General features: G+C 51.7%; 1 protein-coding gene across 15 annotated transcripts in view; it reads left to right on the top strand.

Annotated features, from left to right (window-relative positions):
- CACNA1A (calcium voltage-gated channel subunit alpha1 A) overlaps positions 1-17,595 on the top strand; it is a 378,703-nt gene that overhangs the window by 336,821 nt on the left and 24,287 nt on the right. For 14 of the 15 annotated variants that reach the window (XR_014837530.1, XM_085012704.1, XM_085012699.1 and 11 more), the window contains 5 exons: positions 1,691-1,774; positions 9,904-10,020; positions 10,370-10,435; positions 10,612-10,727; positions 12,770-12,920. Coding sequence is in view for 14 of the 15 variants with exons in the window: in XM_085012704.1 (XP_084868830.1) it covers positions 1,691-1,774; positions 9,904-10,020; positions 10,370-10,435; positions 10,612-10,727; positions 12,770-12,920 (534 nt within the window). In the remaining variant the exon portion in view is untranslated. Of the gene's footprint in view, positions 1-1,690; positions 1,775-9,020; positions 9,176-9,903; positions 10,021-10,369; positions 10,436-10,611; positions 10,728-12,769; positions 12,921-17,595 lie in introns of those variants that run through there. The other variant, XM_085012711.1, reaches the window with a different exon arrangement.

Consider the following 17,595-nt stretch of genomic DNA (forward strand, 5'->3'; position numbering starts at 1 on the left):
CTTGGATCCTGCGTTGCTGTGGCTGTGGTGTAGGCCGGCAGCTACAGCTCCGATTCAACCTCTAGCCTGGGAACTTCCATATGCCCTGGGTGCAGCCTAAAAAGAACCGCCCCCCCTCCAAAAAAAAGGTGTGTTGTTGAGCAGGTTCCCAATTTGGGTGACTGTGTTGCAGTTCCATGGAGAGCCTCTGGGGAAGCAGAGAGCACATCAGCCATCTCACCCGTGGTAGGGGAGCTGGGGTGTTTATCCTCCAATGCTCATCAGCCATAGTCAGGACATACTCTAAAAAGAGCTGATAATTCCCCAACAAATAGGCAGCTAGGAAAACCCCTGGGCAAAGTAACAAAGGTACACAGTCAAAAGATGAGTAGGGGCCCAGCAGCACCTACTAAAATACCAAGAAGTGCCAGTGGAATTTGAATCCCTTTTAGACAGTCATAAAACAACACCCATCTATTATTGAGCAAACCCCACACCCAGTTACTCACATTCATTAACAGATTGTTGTTATACCCTTATTTTCCAGAAGAGGGCCCTGAGGCCCAAGCAGTGCAACTCAAAGGACATTTGATTCATACATGGCTAAAAAAAACTGACCGGGAGTTCCTGTTGTGGCTCAGGGGGTTAAGAGCCCAATATAGTCTCCATGAGGATGCAGGTTCAATCCCTGACCTTGCTCAGGGGGTTAAGTATCCAGCACTGCCACAAGCTGCAGTGTAGGTCATAGATGCAGCTTGGATCTGGCACTGCTATGCCTGTGGTATAGGCCAGCAGCTGCAGCTCCAATTCGATCTCTAGCCTAGGAACTTCATATACCACAGGTGCAGCCCTAAAAAGAAAAAAAGAATGATCCTAGGAAACACAGCTCCAAAATCTGGGTCCTTCTCTGTGAAGCAGAGGGGCTACTGCAGTGTCAGATGTTCAGGAGAGAAACTGACCACTCTGAATAGGGCCCAAGCCCCGACCTGGCCTTTCCTTTTGTGAGGATGCTCAGAAGGCCTGTGTTTAGCAAGTGTCCTGCTGAGCCTTGATGAAGGGGCCGTCTATTTGAATCAGACACTTAGATCCAGGCAGGGGTGCTACTCGTTATGGGCTCAGTGTGGAATAGTTCAGTATTTTAACAACATGCTACATACCTGTGCATCCCATTTGAGCCAGAACCCAGCCCAGTCAGGATAGATCAAGTTAAGCTGCGATAACAAACAACCCCCACATCTCAGTTGTTCCAGTCAACAAAGGGTTTGTCAAAACTCCAGTAGGGGGAGCTGTTTGCCTCTGCTTTACTCAGAGACACAGGCTCTTAGAGCCACCACCATCGGGCACATTGCTGGTCACCAGGCCCAGGGTCAAATGAGTCCTCTGTTGGCCAGGAAGTGAATCACATTGCCTTTATTCACAACTAGACACACAGCCTTGTCTGACCACTAAGGTGGCCAGGAAGTATAGCCTGGTATGTGCTTGAAAGCCATGAGAAGGCTGGGGGGGGAGGTTCCCGGGGAGGGGGCACTCAGAACAGATGTTCAGAATCTGAGCAGCCTGTACAGCAACATTTTGCTCTTTGAATGACCGTAACTGTCCCGGGCACTCAGACTGGTCTGAAGCTGTGCCCTGACGGGCCCCCTGGGCTGGACATGGGGGCCAGCCATGGAGTCCCGCGTTGGCATCTCTGTCTTATGGGTCCCCCTTCTAGAATTATTTCCGCGATGCCTGGAACATCTTCGACTTTGTGACTGTTCTGGGCAGCATCACAGACATCCTTGTGACCGAGTTTGGGGTAAGTTTCCCGCTGGCTTCTCTCTGGGCAATTCCTGGCTGGGCTGGGAGGGGCGAGGAGGAGGTCACTGAGAGGCGGTGGGTCCTGACAGCCACAGCTGGCTCAAGCCAGCACTTGACTGTGACCAAAGAGGGAGAAGCAGGGTCCCAAGGAGCAAGGGCAGCCCCTTGGGAGGGCGAGCGGGGAGATGGGGTATCCAAAGCCGTGGCTCTGGGGCCAGTGCTGCAGCCTGAACTTCCCTGCATCTTGACTACTGACTTAGGAATAAATAATGTGATGAACTCATTGAGCAAATGGAGACACTGAAAGGATCCCGAGGCTGAGCCCCACCCCCAAACACCACACAATCTTGGGGGCCCAGAGGGAACCAGCTTCAAGTTCATTCTGCTTGAACTAACCACCTTCTGACTCATGGGCAGGAGGGAGCCGTGGCCCTTGGGCTAACAGGGGCGATGCCATATCTAGGGCCCTAGAAGGGTCCCCTGGGCATGTCTTCCTCTGTCCCCAGGCCTGGGAGGTTCCCAACTTGGGGGTCTCTGGACATCAGTGTGGTGGCCCCAGAGTCCACAGTGTCCTTTCCCTTGTCTGGAAGACTCAGGGTTCCAGAACCCCTCCTTGGCCATTTGCCAGTGAGCCCAGGCTTCAGGGCCCTCGGGAGGCTGGGGGGAAGGTAGGAGACCCTCACAGGGGAAGAAGAAGGGCAGAGAGCATCAGAGCCAAGGGCTAGGGGTGGTATCAACCTTGTCACAGTAGCAGCAAAAATATTAATAGCTGATGAGGATGACACCTTCACCGCGTGCCAGGCACTGTGCCAAGCGTTTTACGTGGATTAGCTCGTGGTACAAGGTCAGGGGCTCAGCATATAAATGAATTCCTTCAGAGGGTTCAACTGAAGGGATTCAAAAGCAGAGCAGCCTGTGGGGGTCGTGGAAATACCCAGCGGAGGCCACTGTGGAAAGCTGTTTCCTTGCCCTGGTGCTGAAGTGGGGAGAGATTCTGAGCTGGAGACCAAGAGGGGCCACATGGTAGGAGCTGTGGACAAGAAGGGAGAGAGCCCCTGCCAGACACAGGGCCAAAGCAGGCATGGAGCATCCGGGGAGAAATACCCCACTTCTCCCTCCTCTCACCCTGTCTGTCTCCTGGCAACTCGCATTGGCCAAGCCGAGCCAGAAAGAAGCCAGAAAGCTATAGAGCCAGAGCAGTGCTCAGAACAGGCAGAGAAGAGCAGAGAGTAGATATGGTTGGAAGAGGGTGTTTTCCCATTTCACAGATGAAAAAAAACTGATGCTCAATGCTTGGGAAAAATCGGGGACCTGCCTAAGGTCATGCAGCCAGACCTGGTGACTTCTGTGGGCATATCAGTGTTCCCTGGGGTGTCCCCAGCAGAAAAGGATCAATTGGCCCACTGTCTATTCTAAAAGCTTTGTAGGACTGGGGAGCTACACAGAAGAGGGGGGCATTCTCTGATGTGTCCCCTACCACCACCCCAAGTGGCATTCTGGCCACAGTTCTTTGCCTTCAGCTCCAGTGAACCACAAGTTCCCCCTTCCTCTTGCTGTTGTCTTACCCATGACACCTTCCTCTAAAGAAGCCATGCCCAGCTAGGGGCTATCCCCCCTGGGCCACTGGGCCCTGGGAGAGAGAACCAGAGCTTAGATCTCATCTTCTGTCCTAAGTTTCTAAGCGGTCTGGAGCTTCTCCTGGCAGTCACAACATCTTGCCATCTAGCTGAAGATAGGAACAACCAATGTCCCTCTGGGTCAAGAGATTACAAGGGGTGGAGTTCCCGTCGTGGCTCAGTGGTTAATGAACCCAACTAGTATCCATGAGGACATGGGTTCGATCCCTGGCCTTGCTCAGTGAGTTAAGGATCTGGCGTTCTGTGAGCTGTGGTGTAGGTCGCAGACTCAGCTCGGATCCCCCATTGCTGTGGCTGTGCTGTAGGCCAGCAGCTGTAGCTCTGATTCAACCCCTAGCCTGGAAACCTCCATATACTGTGGGTGTGGCCCTAAAAAGACAAAAAATAAATAAAAAATCAAAAATTTTTTAAAAATTTAATTAAAGAGGTTGGAAGGAGTGACTCACTACCCCAGGAGGTCAGATGGGGAAGGTCAGGTAGGTCAGTAGGTCAGGTCAGGTACGCTCTAGCTGCCAGTAAGAGATCGGTAGAACTGGGAGTTCTCTTGTGGCATAGTGTGTTAAGGACTCAGTGTTGTCACTGCAGCAGTTCAGGTCACTGCTGTGGTGCAGGTTTGATCCCTGGCCTGGGAAGGTCCACATGCTGGCCAAAAGAAAAAAAAAAAAGATCTGCAGAACTAGACTCCAACTGCTTGTTCTCATAGCTACAAGATGTGGGAGGGCAGCACGATGAGGCACAGGGTCCAATTCAGGGACATCAGGACTATTGCAGTAGCCAAACAGCCCTCCCTTTGGGCTGTTTGATGTTAGGTAATTTGTGTTACCTCTTCTCATCCTGTATTAGGGACTAACTTTCATAATCAACCTCACCAGACCCTTCAAGCCTTACATTCATTCATGCATTCTTATGAGCATGCATTAAGCATCTGCTGTTTGCCAGGCATTGTTAGAGGTGCTGGGAACAGAAGAGTGAACAGTGCAAAACAGACAAGAATGCCTGCTCCCATAGGACTGACATCCACAGAGGGAGATGGCAACTTGGAACAAGTCAGAGCAACCAACAGAAAGCGCTTGGCACAGAACCTGACAGGAATTAGATAGTTCACGAGTGGCGGTTGTTACTATTATTGCTATTGCTATTGTTACTGTGAATGTCCTTGGGTTTGCAGTCCCGTTAGGCAGCCCTCCGGCCCTGAATGATAATCATTTGGAGGGAAAGATGGAGGGTGGACATTTGGACCCTTTTAGGATGATAAACTCCCCGACCTGGAGTTGAGGGAGGCCTGCTCTGCCAGGCAAGGAGCCCACAGCACCCCTTTTCTGCCTCCCAGGTAAGCCCACTAGTTCTGAGGCCAGAGCTCAGCCAGGCTGAGGCAGGGGGGCCAGACCCTTGAGAGGGCAAGTCCCCAGGGTTTCAGGGGGAGAGGGCGTGAGGCCCAGTGGGCCTCAGCAGCCCCCCGCCTGAGTGGCTGGGGTGACATGGGTTTGCCCTGCGTGCGATGGATAATGACTGTGTTTCTTGTCTTGTCTCTTTTCATGCCTGCTCTTTAAACTGTATATTGGCACAACGCCGTCTGAAAACTCATCCAATCAAAATGCACTATGAAATTCATTTGTTCATCCATGACGTGGTCTGTGTGTTCATACACCAATGACTATCTCCCAACCCACCACCACCACCCCCACTCCCCACCCGGGAACTGAAACCCATTGGTTTTTTGGCACTGGTTACAAATCAACCTAAAAAATGCTGAACACGCCTCCCCAACTGCCCCCCGCCCGCCCGCTCCCCCTCCATCTTCAACATCTGCATCTAGAATCCGGTTGGTCTTACTTCTTTCTGAAGTCTAAATGCCTTACATTAACTGTGAACGCATCTTCTCGCATCAGCATTGCATGTCATTAGCCCTGGGCTTCCTAAACTTGGATTGTGTGATGCACCTTACCCCTTTCCTCCTCTTGTCCCACCCTCTCCTCCCTCCTTCCCCTCCCCCGTTTGTCAGTCTCTTCAACCCCCTCCCCCTTGCCGCCGCCTCACCTTCCTTGTTCTCCAGCAGTCTCCCTTCCTCTGGTTTTTATTGGGTTCTGAATTGGGTTTCCCATCTGAGTTGGTTTGCATCTTCTGCAGAGAAAAAGATGGGTTTGCCCCCATGAAGCGCCTCCAACAGGACGAGGGATGGGGACCCCACCCCATTCCTTATACCCAGCCTTGGACCTAGAGCCCTCAGGCACTCTCTCACCACTCCTGTCCCTGGCTCCATGGAGGAGGGGCCCCAGGAAAACTCACCAGTCCCTCATCCCCTTCCAAGCCCATGAGCTCTTTGGCTTGACCACCAGAGATGTCAGTCTCCATGTCTGATGGAGGAGGTCAGAGGGCCATGCAGTGTACAGGCAAAGACGATCAGGGGTGGGGGACACAGAAGGACCAAGACTCAGTTCTGGCTGCTTCCAGGTGGACCAGCCAGCTGACATCCTCTCCTGGAGCCCTGATTGATCTGCACGCGCTCCTGTCCCCACCAGACACACAGTCACTGCACACACACACACTGTCTCCTCTTTCCTGTTTAGTCTGTGACTCTTGCTCCTTCTTTCTCTCTCTGTTTCCCCTTCTCTTTTTGGCTCTTGCCATCTCCCTCTCTTGATGCTACATACACACACACACACACACAATCCCTCCCCTTTGTTATATCCATCCACCTTGCACACCCACACCACGGATGCACTGTTTCTGTCTCTGCCTCTCCTCACTTAGTCGGTTCCCTGCACTCCTCACTCAGCTAAATCCTACCTGCCACAGCCCCTTCCCTACCCTCCCCTGAGTCCCTTTGGGGGACTCCCATTGGCATCTTGGCACCAGGTTCTTCACCTGCTAGCCATACATAGGCACTCATCCACCAGACACTTAACGAGTCCCAATTCAGTGCCACAGATGGAGAGTTGGGCAGAAGTGGACGCCATCCCTTTCGGCCCCCACCCCCATCACCTACAGTCAGGTGGGGGAGGCAGGCATTGGTCAAATAACCCCTGAAACCCACTGGAAATTGTAAATGTGTTGCAAGCCAAAGGATGATCAGCATTAATAAGGTGGAGAGGGGAGAAAAGGGCATTTGAGGCCCGAGAGAGCATATGCAAAGGCCCTGGGGCAGGTCAAAGCACTCAGGGATCAAGGTCTGCAAGTGAGAGGGTGTGTCTGGAGCAAAGAGCAAAGGAAGGCCAGCTCAGAGAAAATTAAGAAGGCAGAAGGGTCAGGCCCTGCAGCTGCAGGGCAGGGAGTGGCTAGGCAGGGCACTAGCCTGAAAGTGAATGCAAGGAATCCCAGCAAGAGATGACAGCAGCGGAGGCAGAGGACTGGCCATCTGAGCAAGAGGGCCTCTTGGAGACCTGGGTTGGGTCTGGGCAGGGGGGAGCAAGTTGCCTGGAGGACTTGAGTCTGGCCAGAGGGGGAGATGGCAGTTAGGGAATGCCAGGAGAGGGCCAGGTGGTTCACAGTGGGCTTGGAGTGCCTTTAAGGGCAGCCCAGAAGAAGTCGGGTAGGTTGGTGGTTATGCGATCTGGAGCTTAGAGACAAGCTCTGGGCTGGAGGTGGGGTATGTAAGTGGCAGGATTTCTCTGGAGCCCTCGGGTGAGTGGTTCCCTTGTCCTTCTGAGCACTCGCGCCCCTGAACACAGCAAGCCTTCCAGGGCCTGCATCCCTCCCCTTCACCCTAGAACCAGGAAGCCCTGGGCAGGGTTGGAGGGAGAACACCTGTTTCTTCCCAGCTGTGGACAAAAAGATGGAAGCCAGGAAGCAGGAAGTCAGAAGTCCTATGAGCACTTGATGGTCAAGTGCAGACCCAGCAGGAGGTAGAGCAATGAATGAAGGCAGACTAGAACCTTCCCCTGTGCTGTTACCGCTCTTTCCTCCCCACCTCCCCATCTCCCCCATGTGTCTCCTTTCTCTTTGATTTCAAGAAGGGCAGCATGCTCTGGGCACGCATCTCCCGGCAAAGTCCCCTTTGCTTCTCCTGCATGGTGGCTGCTCCCACCCCACCCCACCCCCTGCTCAGCCCCGAGCCCCCAGAGGCTGTTCCAGGGCCTGCCTGCCTTTGCATGCATTCCCATGTTATGACCGGCCCCATGAAGGGATGGCTTGTACTCTGGGGATGGATGGGAGGGGACCGAGGATGGACAGAGCTGGGTGGCCAGGCAAGGCTGGGAGTCAGGTTGACAGGGCACAGAGGGTGACCGTCAACCAAGCTGGGTTGGGGGTTTTTTTTTCTGAGATGCTGGAGTCATTCTCACAGTGGTTGGGCCCTGTGTGGTCGGGGTAGGACCCCCACACCCTCCCTCATTCTAGAAGCCTAAGGGTCAACTGATGTGTTCCAGAAGGCATCCTAGATTTTTGCCAGCAAACCCAGAGGCCTCTTGCCAACCACAGAAACCCCTTGGGTGCCTATCTCTGCCTCTCAGCTCTCAGGCCATAGCTGGCTAGATCCGGTGCCTGGGAAGCCCTCAGGGACCACTCAATAGGATGCTCACATTAATTCATTGTACAAACTTTTGAAACTGAAAGAGGGCGCTGTGACTGTTGGGGCAACCCATATGATCACTCCTGTGCCATTTGCTGGGTGAGGGCTAGACCACTTTAAATGTTGTCACATGACTCCTTCAAGTCCCAGAGAACAGAGTCTGATTAAAGCCCCTTTGCCTCCAACCCACTGATCAGCGGTGGTGTCCATGCCTGCCCGAAGCAGGGGTCTCAAACTCACATGCCTCCCAGGGCCGAGCAGAAGCCATAAGCCAGGAAGCCAGTTCCGTCTCTAGGATGTGGGAACTTTGGCAAGCAGGAGGACCCATGGCCTGCTCCAAGGCGGGCAGCCCCATCTGAGCCCCACCTGTCACCAGCAGAAGCAGCCTCAGGGTTGCCAGAGAGCCAGATTTGGGGGCATGATCTGACTTTAAAACACTGGCAACTGTTTTTAATTTTTAAAAGAAAACTGCTCAGGGAGTTCCTTTCGTGGCTCAGTGGGTTAAGAACCCAATTAGTATTCATGAGGATGCGGGTTCAATCCCTGGCCTTACTCAGTGGGTTAAGGATCCAGTGTTGCTGCAAGCTGCCACGTAGGTTACAGGTGCAGCTGGGATCCAGTGTTGCCATGGTGCAGGCCGGCAGCTGAAGCTCTGATGCAACCCCTGGCCTGGGAACTTCCATGTGCTGCAAGTGTAGCCCTAAAAAAAAAACAAAGAACAAGAAAAACCTGCTCAGGCCCAAGGAAATAGTCCAGTTGGCCAGATTTGGTCCGTTGGTGACTCCCAGCTCCTGCCCCTCACCAGCGCCCCCTAGGCCCCAGCGGGCAAGCGCCTGGACAGTCACAGTAAGACCCACCATCTCCAAGGCTGTCTCCCCACCGTCACCCCACCCCGATCTGGGGTTCTTCTGGCTTGGGCGGGAGGAGATAGAGGCAGCAGCGACCGGGGGGGCCTTGAAGCAGAGGCATGATCCACCCAGGGAGGTCCTGGGGGCAGGGACAGCCCCACCTCCCGGCCCCCAGCACCGGCCCCTCGGTGGGCCTGGGCTGATTGCGAGCTCACCCACCCACGGGCGCTGCGTACTTCCTGCTTCCCGCAGGCCTGGTCCCGTGCTACTCCACCCAGTCCCAGAAGCTGAGAAGCCATCCCTGAGAGGGGGGAAAGGGCCCCAAATGCATCTTCTCCGACTCAGCGGGCAGCGAGGACTCGCCCTGCAGCCGAACAGCCCCAGCTCCCTCCCGTCCTCCCCATTCCCGCTCGCCAAGGGGGTAAGAAAAGATGCTCTTCCGCTTCTCCGATTGGCTCAAGCCGCTGCTCCTCTTGGCCGTGGGGTGAGGTCAGGGCGGGCAGGAGCGGGTGGGCCGCTCGGCAGGGCAGGGCAGGGTGCCCGGTGAGTCCTAAGACAGATGCATTTCTGGCCCGGAGCGTAACATGCCCTCGGAACCCGCACATGTCCACCGGGCCTGAGCGTGCTGGCTGCCCCCCACCACCACCCTGCCCTGGTGTTTGTGCATCGTACACGTGTGATGGATTCAGCAACTTGATCCGCTTGTGTCCTATCGTCTCAGTGCATTTGGTTGTTGGGAGAAACAAAAACCATCTCAATTTTTTTCCTGATTGGATGATTCGGATATATTTTCTTTTCCTTGTTTTTTTGTTATTTCTTCCCCTCCCCACCCACCCCTATTCCTTTCTCTTCCTTTTTTCTTTCCTTTTCCCACTGCGGGTGGGGCTGGCAGGGAGGGTTTATGCTTTTGAGTTGATGCCTTTTCCTCCCTTTCTCCATCCCTGCCCCCCCACGTTTTTTTCAAGTTTTTTCCTCTGCACCATTGCATTAATAGTGCTTTCTTTCCTCTCCCTCATTTGGGGTCTGGCTTGCTTTTTCCTGTTGGTTGGCTTCATGTAGGGGCCTCTGTGAGTGATGACAACTCTGAGCCCCTGAGGGGGGATGGATGGTCACCCCTCTTTCTCCATCTCCCCAGAATAACTTCATCAACCTGAGCTTCCTCCGCCTCTTCCGAGCTGCCCGCCTTATCAAACTCCTCCGTCAGGGTTACACCATCCGGATTCTTCTCTGGACCTTTGTGCAGTCCTTCAAGGTGAGCCCTACCCCTGCCTCCAGTCCAGGGCTAAGAAGAAAAATTAGTATTTCCTCCACTCCCACCTGCTCTGGTTGAATCTACAAATCAGGTGGAAATGCCTGTATAGTACACCTTGCTAAGACTGTGTTATAGGCAAAGCTCTTGTCTAACTTCCTGCCCATAATGTGTCTTGAGAGCTCTAAGGGGCATCTCCCAGAGCCACCAAAGATGCCCACCATCCTTGGCACCACTCTGGCACAGCATGTGGCCACCCAACCCAGTGGGGTGGAGCACTAGGAAAAGTGAGGGGAAAAGTGCAGGTAAGGGGTCCCCAGCACTCTTTCTTCATTGCCTCCCTTCCCACCAGGCCCTTCCATATGTCTGTCTGCTGATTGCCATGCTTTTCTTCATCTATGCCATCATTGGGATGCAGGTGAGTACTGGTCCCCCTAATGTTCTCAGATCCCTCCCAAGGAAGGCCACTGCCCTTAGGTGGGGGTGGGTCAGGGCAGCCCAGTTCAGGGAGGCAGTCCTGAAGGTTCAGTGGAATTTTCCTGGAACCACAGGAGGGACATGGTCACCTCTAGTCATCACCATCCAATTTCCCAGGTGTTTGGCAACATCGGCATCGACGTGGAGGACGAGGACAGTGATGAGGACGAGTTCCAAATAACTGAGCACAATAACTTCCGGACCTTCTTCCAGGCTCTCATGCTTCTCTTCCGGTGAGAAGGGGGCGTGCTTTCATCCTCTCTTCCGGTGGTGGGCGTGTACTCTTCCTTCTCTTGGCCGTGGCGGCGGAGGTGCTGGTGGCGGGGGGCGGGTGGACAGGTTGCGCCTTGCACCTTCTGTTCCAGTGAGGTTTGGGGTAGGAGTAGGGAACCCTGGCATCCTGGCGGGGCAGGAACTGAAGGTCCTGGGATGCAAACATGACAGCATTTTCAGGCATTATCTCTGGGAATCCTCCTGACCATCCTGTCAAGGGATTCTTGGCAACGTCGACACCTGACATATGAGGAAACGGCTATAGACTCTTGAATGAACTCTGAAGCTTGATACTTAATCCTGGCTGCACCTTCATTCATTTATCAGAGGTTTATTGAGCACTTAATGTGCCGGGCACTGCTGTAAATACTGAGAACAAAACAGAGATAACGTTCTCTCCCCTCTGGATGCTTATATTCCCGTGGAGGAGACAATCAATAATCAAATTATGGAGGATACTAGGAGATAAAATTCAAGATTAAGAGGGATGTAGAGGTACAAACGAACAAATAGTGTATGATTCCACGTATATGAGATACCTAAAATGGGCAAATTCTTAGAATAAAGTGGAACTGAAATAAGAGTTTTAACTAAGGGACAACCGAATCAGGAGTTCCCAGGTGGCTCTGCAGGTTAAAATCTGGCAGTGCCATTGTTGTGGCTCTGGCCGTTACTGTGGCCTCGGGTTTGATCCCTGGTCCCAGAACTTCTGAGTGCTGTGGGGCACAGCCAAAACAAGTGGAATCAATGTTGTCAGGGGCTGGGGGAGGGGTGAAGGAGTAGTAATTGTTCAATGGGGTACATATTTTCAGTTTGGGATGATATAAAGGTTCTGAAGGTGAATAGTGGTGATAGTTGCACGGCTCTGAAAATTGCTTATTGCCACTGAATCATACACTTAAAATTATATATGTTTTAGGTATGTTTTGTCACACTGAAGTTTTTTCTCAGCTAACAACAACAGAAAAAAGCAATGGAGGGCTGATAAGGTCATGCTTCCATTGAGAAGGGTGATAGTTGAAACAAATAGGTGAGAGAGGGAGCCATGGGGGTCACTGAGGACAGGCAGTCCAGGTGGAGGGTACAGCAAGTGCAAAGGCCCTGAGGCAGGAGCATGTCACTGGCATGTTTAAGGACAGAGAGGAGCCCAGTGCACTTGGAGCAGAGTAACCTAAGAAAGGATAATCAGCTGGAGAGAGGGAAGCTTTTAAAACATACCTGGGGAGTTCCCGTTGTGGCTCAGTGAGTTAGGTAAAACATATCTAAGTCTCCAGGCTACACCCCAGACCAAGTCTGTGGGAATGGGACATTGACATCAGTATTTTTAAAAAGCACTCCCAGAGTTCCCGCTATGTCACAGTGGGATCGCTGGGATGCGGGTTCAATCCCTGGCCTGGCACAGTGGGTTAAAGGTCCGGTGTTACAGCAGCTTCAGCTTAGAGCACAATCTGATCCCCGGCCCAGGAACATCATGTCTTGGGGCAGCCACAAAAGAAAAACAAAGAATAAAAAATAGTAGTTCCCATTGTGGCACAGCGGAAATGAATCCGACTAGGAGCCATGAAGTTGCGGGTTCGATCCCTGGCCTCGCTCAGTGGGTTAAGGATCTGGCATTGCCGTGAGCTGTGGTGTAGGTTGCAAACGTGGCTCAGATCTGGCGTTGCTGTGGCTCTGGTGCAGGCCGGCAGCTGTAGTTCTGATTTGACCCCTAGCCTGGGAACCTCCGTATGCCACAAGTGCAGCCCTAAAAAGCAAAAAAAAAAAAAAAAAGAATTTAAAAAAATGGCAATAATAATAAAAAGCACTCCCCATGGGCTTTAATTTACTGAGAATCACCCCCTCTGAGCTCCAAGATGAAAAAGTGATTTACCTGGGACTGGAAGCCCCACCAGTTCCAGCTCCAGAGCTTAAGTGTTTAACCTCAACCCTCTGCCTCCCTGGGGCGGGTGTTGATGTCCAGGGCTGGGTCCTCAGGTCCCTGATGCCACCTCTCTGTCCTCAGGAGTGCCACTGGGGAGGCTTGGCACAACATCATGCTTTCCTGCCTCAGTGGGAAACCGTGTGATAAGAACTCTGGCATCCTGACTCACGAGTGCGGCAATGAATTTGCTTATTTTTACTTCGTTTCCTTCATCTTCCTCTGCTCATTTCTGGTGAGTCTGCAGACACGTCTGGATGGGCCCCCAAGACCTGGCTCCCTCTCAGGATGTGGATTTTTCTCTAGAATGTGGTTGAATTGCAGGCTTGCTCCCTCTGAGGCTTCTCTGAGCCAGCAGGGGATTAGGTTAACCAGGCTCTCCCACTCTCAGCCCTGTTGACCTGTGGAGTTGGATCATCTTCAGCTGTGGGGGTCATTCTGTGCGTGGTAGAGTGTTTGACAGCATCCCTGGCCTTGATCCTCTAGATGCCAGTAGCACATGCCCTGCCACCCTCCCAGGTGTGACAACAAAAAAATGTCCCCAAGGAGTTTCTGCTGTGGTACAGTGGGTTAAGAATCTGACTACAGGAGTTCCTGTCTTGGTGCAGTGGTTAACGAATCTGACTAGAAACCGTGAGGTTGCGGGTTCAATCCCTGGCCTTGCTCAGTGAGTTAAGGATCCGGCATTACCTCGAGCTGTGGTGTAGGTTGCAGACGTGGCTTGGATCCCGCATTGCTGTGGCTCTGGTGTAGGCCTGTGGCTACAGCTCCAATTAGACCCCTAGCCTGGGAACCTCCACATGCCGTGGGAGCAGCCCTAGAAAAGGAAAAAAAAAAAAGAATCTGACTACAGCGGCTTGAGTCACTGCAGAGGCAAAGGTTGGATCCCTGGCGCAGCACAGTGGGTTAAAGGATCTAGCACAGCCACAGCTGTGACATAGGTTGCAGCTTCAGCTCGGATTCAATCCCTGGCCCAGGAACTTCCATATGCCACAGGTGCAGCCATAAAAAAAGTCTCCAGACATTATCAAATGTTCCCTAAGGGAGGGAGCAGAATCTCCCCCATTTGCAACCCACTGGGTATGCTGAGAGAGAAAACTCAGAGCTGGTCCCAGGACCCATGCCATTGAGCTGTAGAAGATTCCCACATGCCCTCTGAGAGATGGGTTCCTTCTTCTGTATAATCACGAGGCAGGAAAAAATCCACATCAACATTCTCTGGGGGCTTTGGGGCTTTGCAAAAACTCAAGTCGGGAAGTTCCCCTTGTGTTGTGGCTCAGCCGGTTAAGAACCCAACTAGTTTCCACAAGGATGCGGGTTTGATCCCTGGCCTTGCTCAGTGGCTTAAGGACCTGGCATTGCCTTGAGCTGCGGCTTAGTTCGCAGATTCAGCTCTGATCTGGCATCGCCTTGGCTTGGCTAGACTGGAATGCTGCAGCTGTGGCACAGGTTGCAACTGCAGCTTGGCTTCAGTCTCTAGCCCGGGAACTTCCATATGCTGTGGGTGTGGCCTTAAAAAGAAAAAAAAAAAAAAAAAAGCAATGGGTCTTCACTAATAAAAGATAAATTTGCCCAAAGGAGGAATATTGTAGGACCTGAGAATATAAAACATCACAAGACTGAAACCAGAAACTAGGAATGAAAATATATATCATGAACTAGCAACCTCCATCCTGCTCTCTCTTTCTCTCTCATTCTCTCTCTGAAGGCTTGTTTCCACAAACCTTTTTTGTTCTCTGCTCTTCCTGGAGCACTCAGACCACAGTCAGAAGCGCAGAAACTGCCTAGGTATTTCAATCAGAGAGGATGTAATGCAGGGATTGGCTACACAGGATTGAAAAAGCAAACATAGAACAAAAAAGACCAGGTAATCCCAGGGACCAGGGATTACCAACAGTAGGGAGGCGAGGGCCAGGATATTAAAAGGAAAAGAGTGAGTTCCCTTGTGACACAGCAGGTTAAGGATCAGGTGTTGTGACTGCTGTGGCTCAGGTCACTGCTGTGGCACAGGTTTGATCCCTGGCCCAGGAACTTGCACATGCTGTGAGCATGGCCAAAAAATAAAATTGGAAAATATGATGTTATCAACCAACTCAACTGCCTCTGACACCCCTAAAGGGAGTGCTGTCACCCTAGCTGTCTGCTGCCCCCAGGCAACTGCAGAATGTTTGCTGTGGCCACTGTAATAAAGTTCCACAAATTTAGTGGCTTAAAATAAAAATGTATCCATGGAGTTCCCATCGTGGCACATTGGTTAATGAATCCGACTAGGAACCTTAAGGTTGTGGGTTCAATCCCTGGCCTCGCTCAGTGGGTTAAGGATCCGGCGTTGCTGTGAGCTGTGGTGTAGGCTGCAGACATGGCTGGGATCCCGAGTTGATGTGGCTCTGGCATAGGCCAGTGACTACAGCTCCGATTAGGCCCTTAGCCTGGAAACCTCTGTATGCCGTGGGAAGCGGCCCTCAAAAAGGCAAAAAGACAAAAAAAAAAATTTTTAAACAAAATAAAAATGTATCCTCCCACAATTCCGGAGGCTAGAAGAATGATCAAAGTGGCGGCAGGGCCATGCTCTCTCCAGAGCCTCTAGGGGAGGATCCTGGCCTCTTCCTGCTTCTGGTGGCCACAGACATTCCTTGGCTTGTGGTGGCATCACTCCAGTTGATGCTTCTGTCATCACATGGGCTTCTCCCTCTGTGTCTGTGTCCACATTTCCCTCTTACGAGGACAGCAGTCATATTTTTATATTAATTTTTAAGTATAGTTGATTTACAATGTTATGCCTATTTCTGCTGTACAGCAGAGTGACCCTGTCATGCATATACATACATTCTTTTTCTTACATTACTTTCAATCATGTTCTATTCCAAGAGATTGGAAATGGTTCCCTGTGCTATACAGTAGGACCTCATTGCTTATCCATTCTAAATGGAGTAGTTTGCATCTACTAACCCCAAACTCCCAGTCCATCCAACTCCCTTCTCCCCTCCCCCTTGGCAATCACAAATCTGTTCTCCATGTCTGTGAATCTGTTTCTGTTTCAGAGATAGGTTCATTTGTGTCATAGTTTAGATTCCACATATGAGTGATATCATATGGTATTTGTCTTTCTCTTTCTGACTTGCTTCACATAGCATGATGATCTCTGGTTGCATCCATGTTGCTGCAAATGGTATTACTTCATCTTTTTTATGGCTGAGTAGTATTCCATTGTATATATGTATCACATCTTCTTAATCCATTCGTCTGTCAATGGACATTTAGGAGGACAGCCATCCTATTACATTTAGCCCACCTAACCCAGAATGAGCTCATCTTAACTCGATGACATGCACGAAGACCTTTTGTCCAAAAAAGGGTCCATTCACCAGCACTGCGGGACAGGATATAAACATGTCTTTTGGGGGAACACAGTTCAACCCACAACACAGACCAACATGGGAAGCAGGAGGAATCTCCTCCCTTCCTTTTTCTCTCCCCAAGCTGGCCTCCTAATTGTGGCTCCCACTGGCAGGATGTAAGCTTCCCAGAGAGTATGGGAGATGTTTTCAGGCCTCAGCCCCAGCACCAGTGTCTGTCAACAAAAGTCCAACACATGCACCCTGTTCAGACTAGTGGCCTCACACTGAGAGACTTGCAGCCTCAGTCTCACAGCCTCCTGGCCCATTGTCAATAACCATTGACCCAGAGGGTCCATTGTCCAGTTCCAAATTTCCAGAAGAGAGTCTGAATGGGCCATCTTGGCTCTGTCAAAGGTCAGCCTTGTCCAAGTAGCTATGGATGCATAAGGACATTTATGCATCCCATTTATAGCACAGCCCATCTGGGAAGGGAAGGCATCCTAGAAGGTATCTTCAACACTTGACTGTCAGCCCCCTGTGAGCAAGAATTTCTGTTTTGTTCACTGCTGCATCCCCAACACCTAGGACAGTGACTGGCACAGAGCAGGTGCTCAATCAATATCATGAAATGATGGATTTAAAATAGCGTAGCTAGGAACATGAGAACACAGTTCTCTCAGCTTGCAGGGGTGCTGGGAAGACAATTCAGACGGTACCAGTTCCCGTCGTGGCGCAGTGGTTGACGAATCCGACTAGGAACCATGAGGTTGTGGGTTCGATCCCTGCCCTTGTGCAGTGGGTTAACGATCCGGCGTTGCCGTGAGCTGTGGTGTAGGTTGCAGACGCGGCTCGGATCCCGCGTTGCTGTGGCTCTGGCGTAGGCTGGTGGCCTGGGAACCTCCATATGCCGAGGGAGCAGCCCAAGAAATAGCAACAACAACAACAACAACAACAAAAGAGACAAAAGACAAAAGACAAAAAAAAAAAAAAAAAAAAAGGAGTTCCCGTCGTGGCGCAGTGGTTAACGAATCCGACTAGGAACCATGAGGTTGCGGGTTCGATCCCTGCCCTTGCTCAGTGGGTTAACGATCCGGCGTTGCCGTGGGCTGTGGTGTAGGTTGCACACGTGGCTCGGATCCCGAGTTGCTGTGGCTCTGGCGTAGGCCGGTGGCTACAGCTCCGATTCAACCCCTAGCCTGGGAACCTCCATATGCCGCGGGAGCGGCCCAAGAAACAGCAACAACAACAACAAAAAAACAAAAAAACAAACAAAAAAAAAGACAAAAAGACAGACGGTACCAATACAATCTGATACGTGCCTTGGTAGAGGAGACTCAGACTAAAGGAAGGAAAATTTCAAAGAGTGGCCTGCAGGGCTGGTGAGCAGGAATTAGACACATACTGATCAAATTGGTTGCGAGAAACAGAAACTAAACTGAAACCGACTTGGGCAAAAAGTGCAGGTCACTAATTTATGTAACTGAAAAGTCCAGATGAGGTTGGATCCAGGCAATAGCAGTCCCCGTCCTCTTTGCTATTCTCCTCCGTGCTGGCTTTATTCTCAAACTTTCT

The sequence above is a fragment of the Sus scrofa genome, chromosome 2 (assembly GCF_054392235.1).
Source record: "Sus scrofa isolate SSC_HxYL_T2T_F1_AM1 chromosome 2, Sscrofa_HxYL_maternal_Yorkshire_Landrace_v2.0, whole genome shotgun sequence".
NCBI classification, from domain to species: Eukaryota; Metazoa; Chordata; class Mammalia; order Artiodactyla; family Suidae; genus Sus; species Sus scrofa.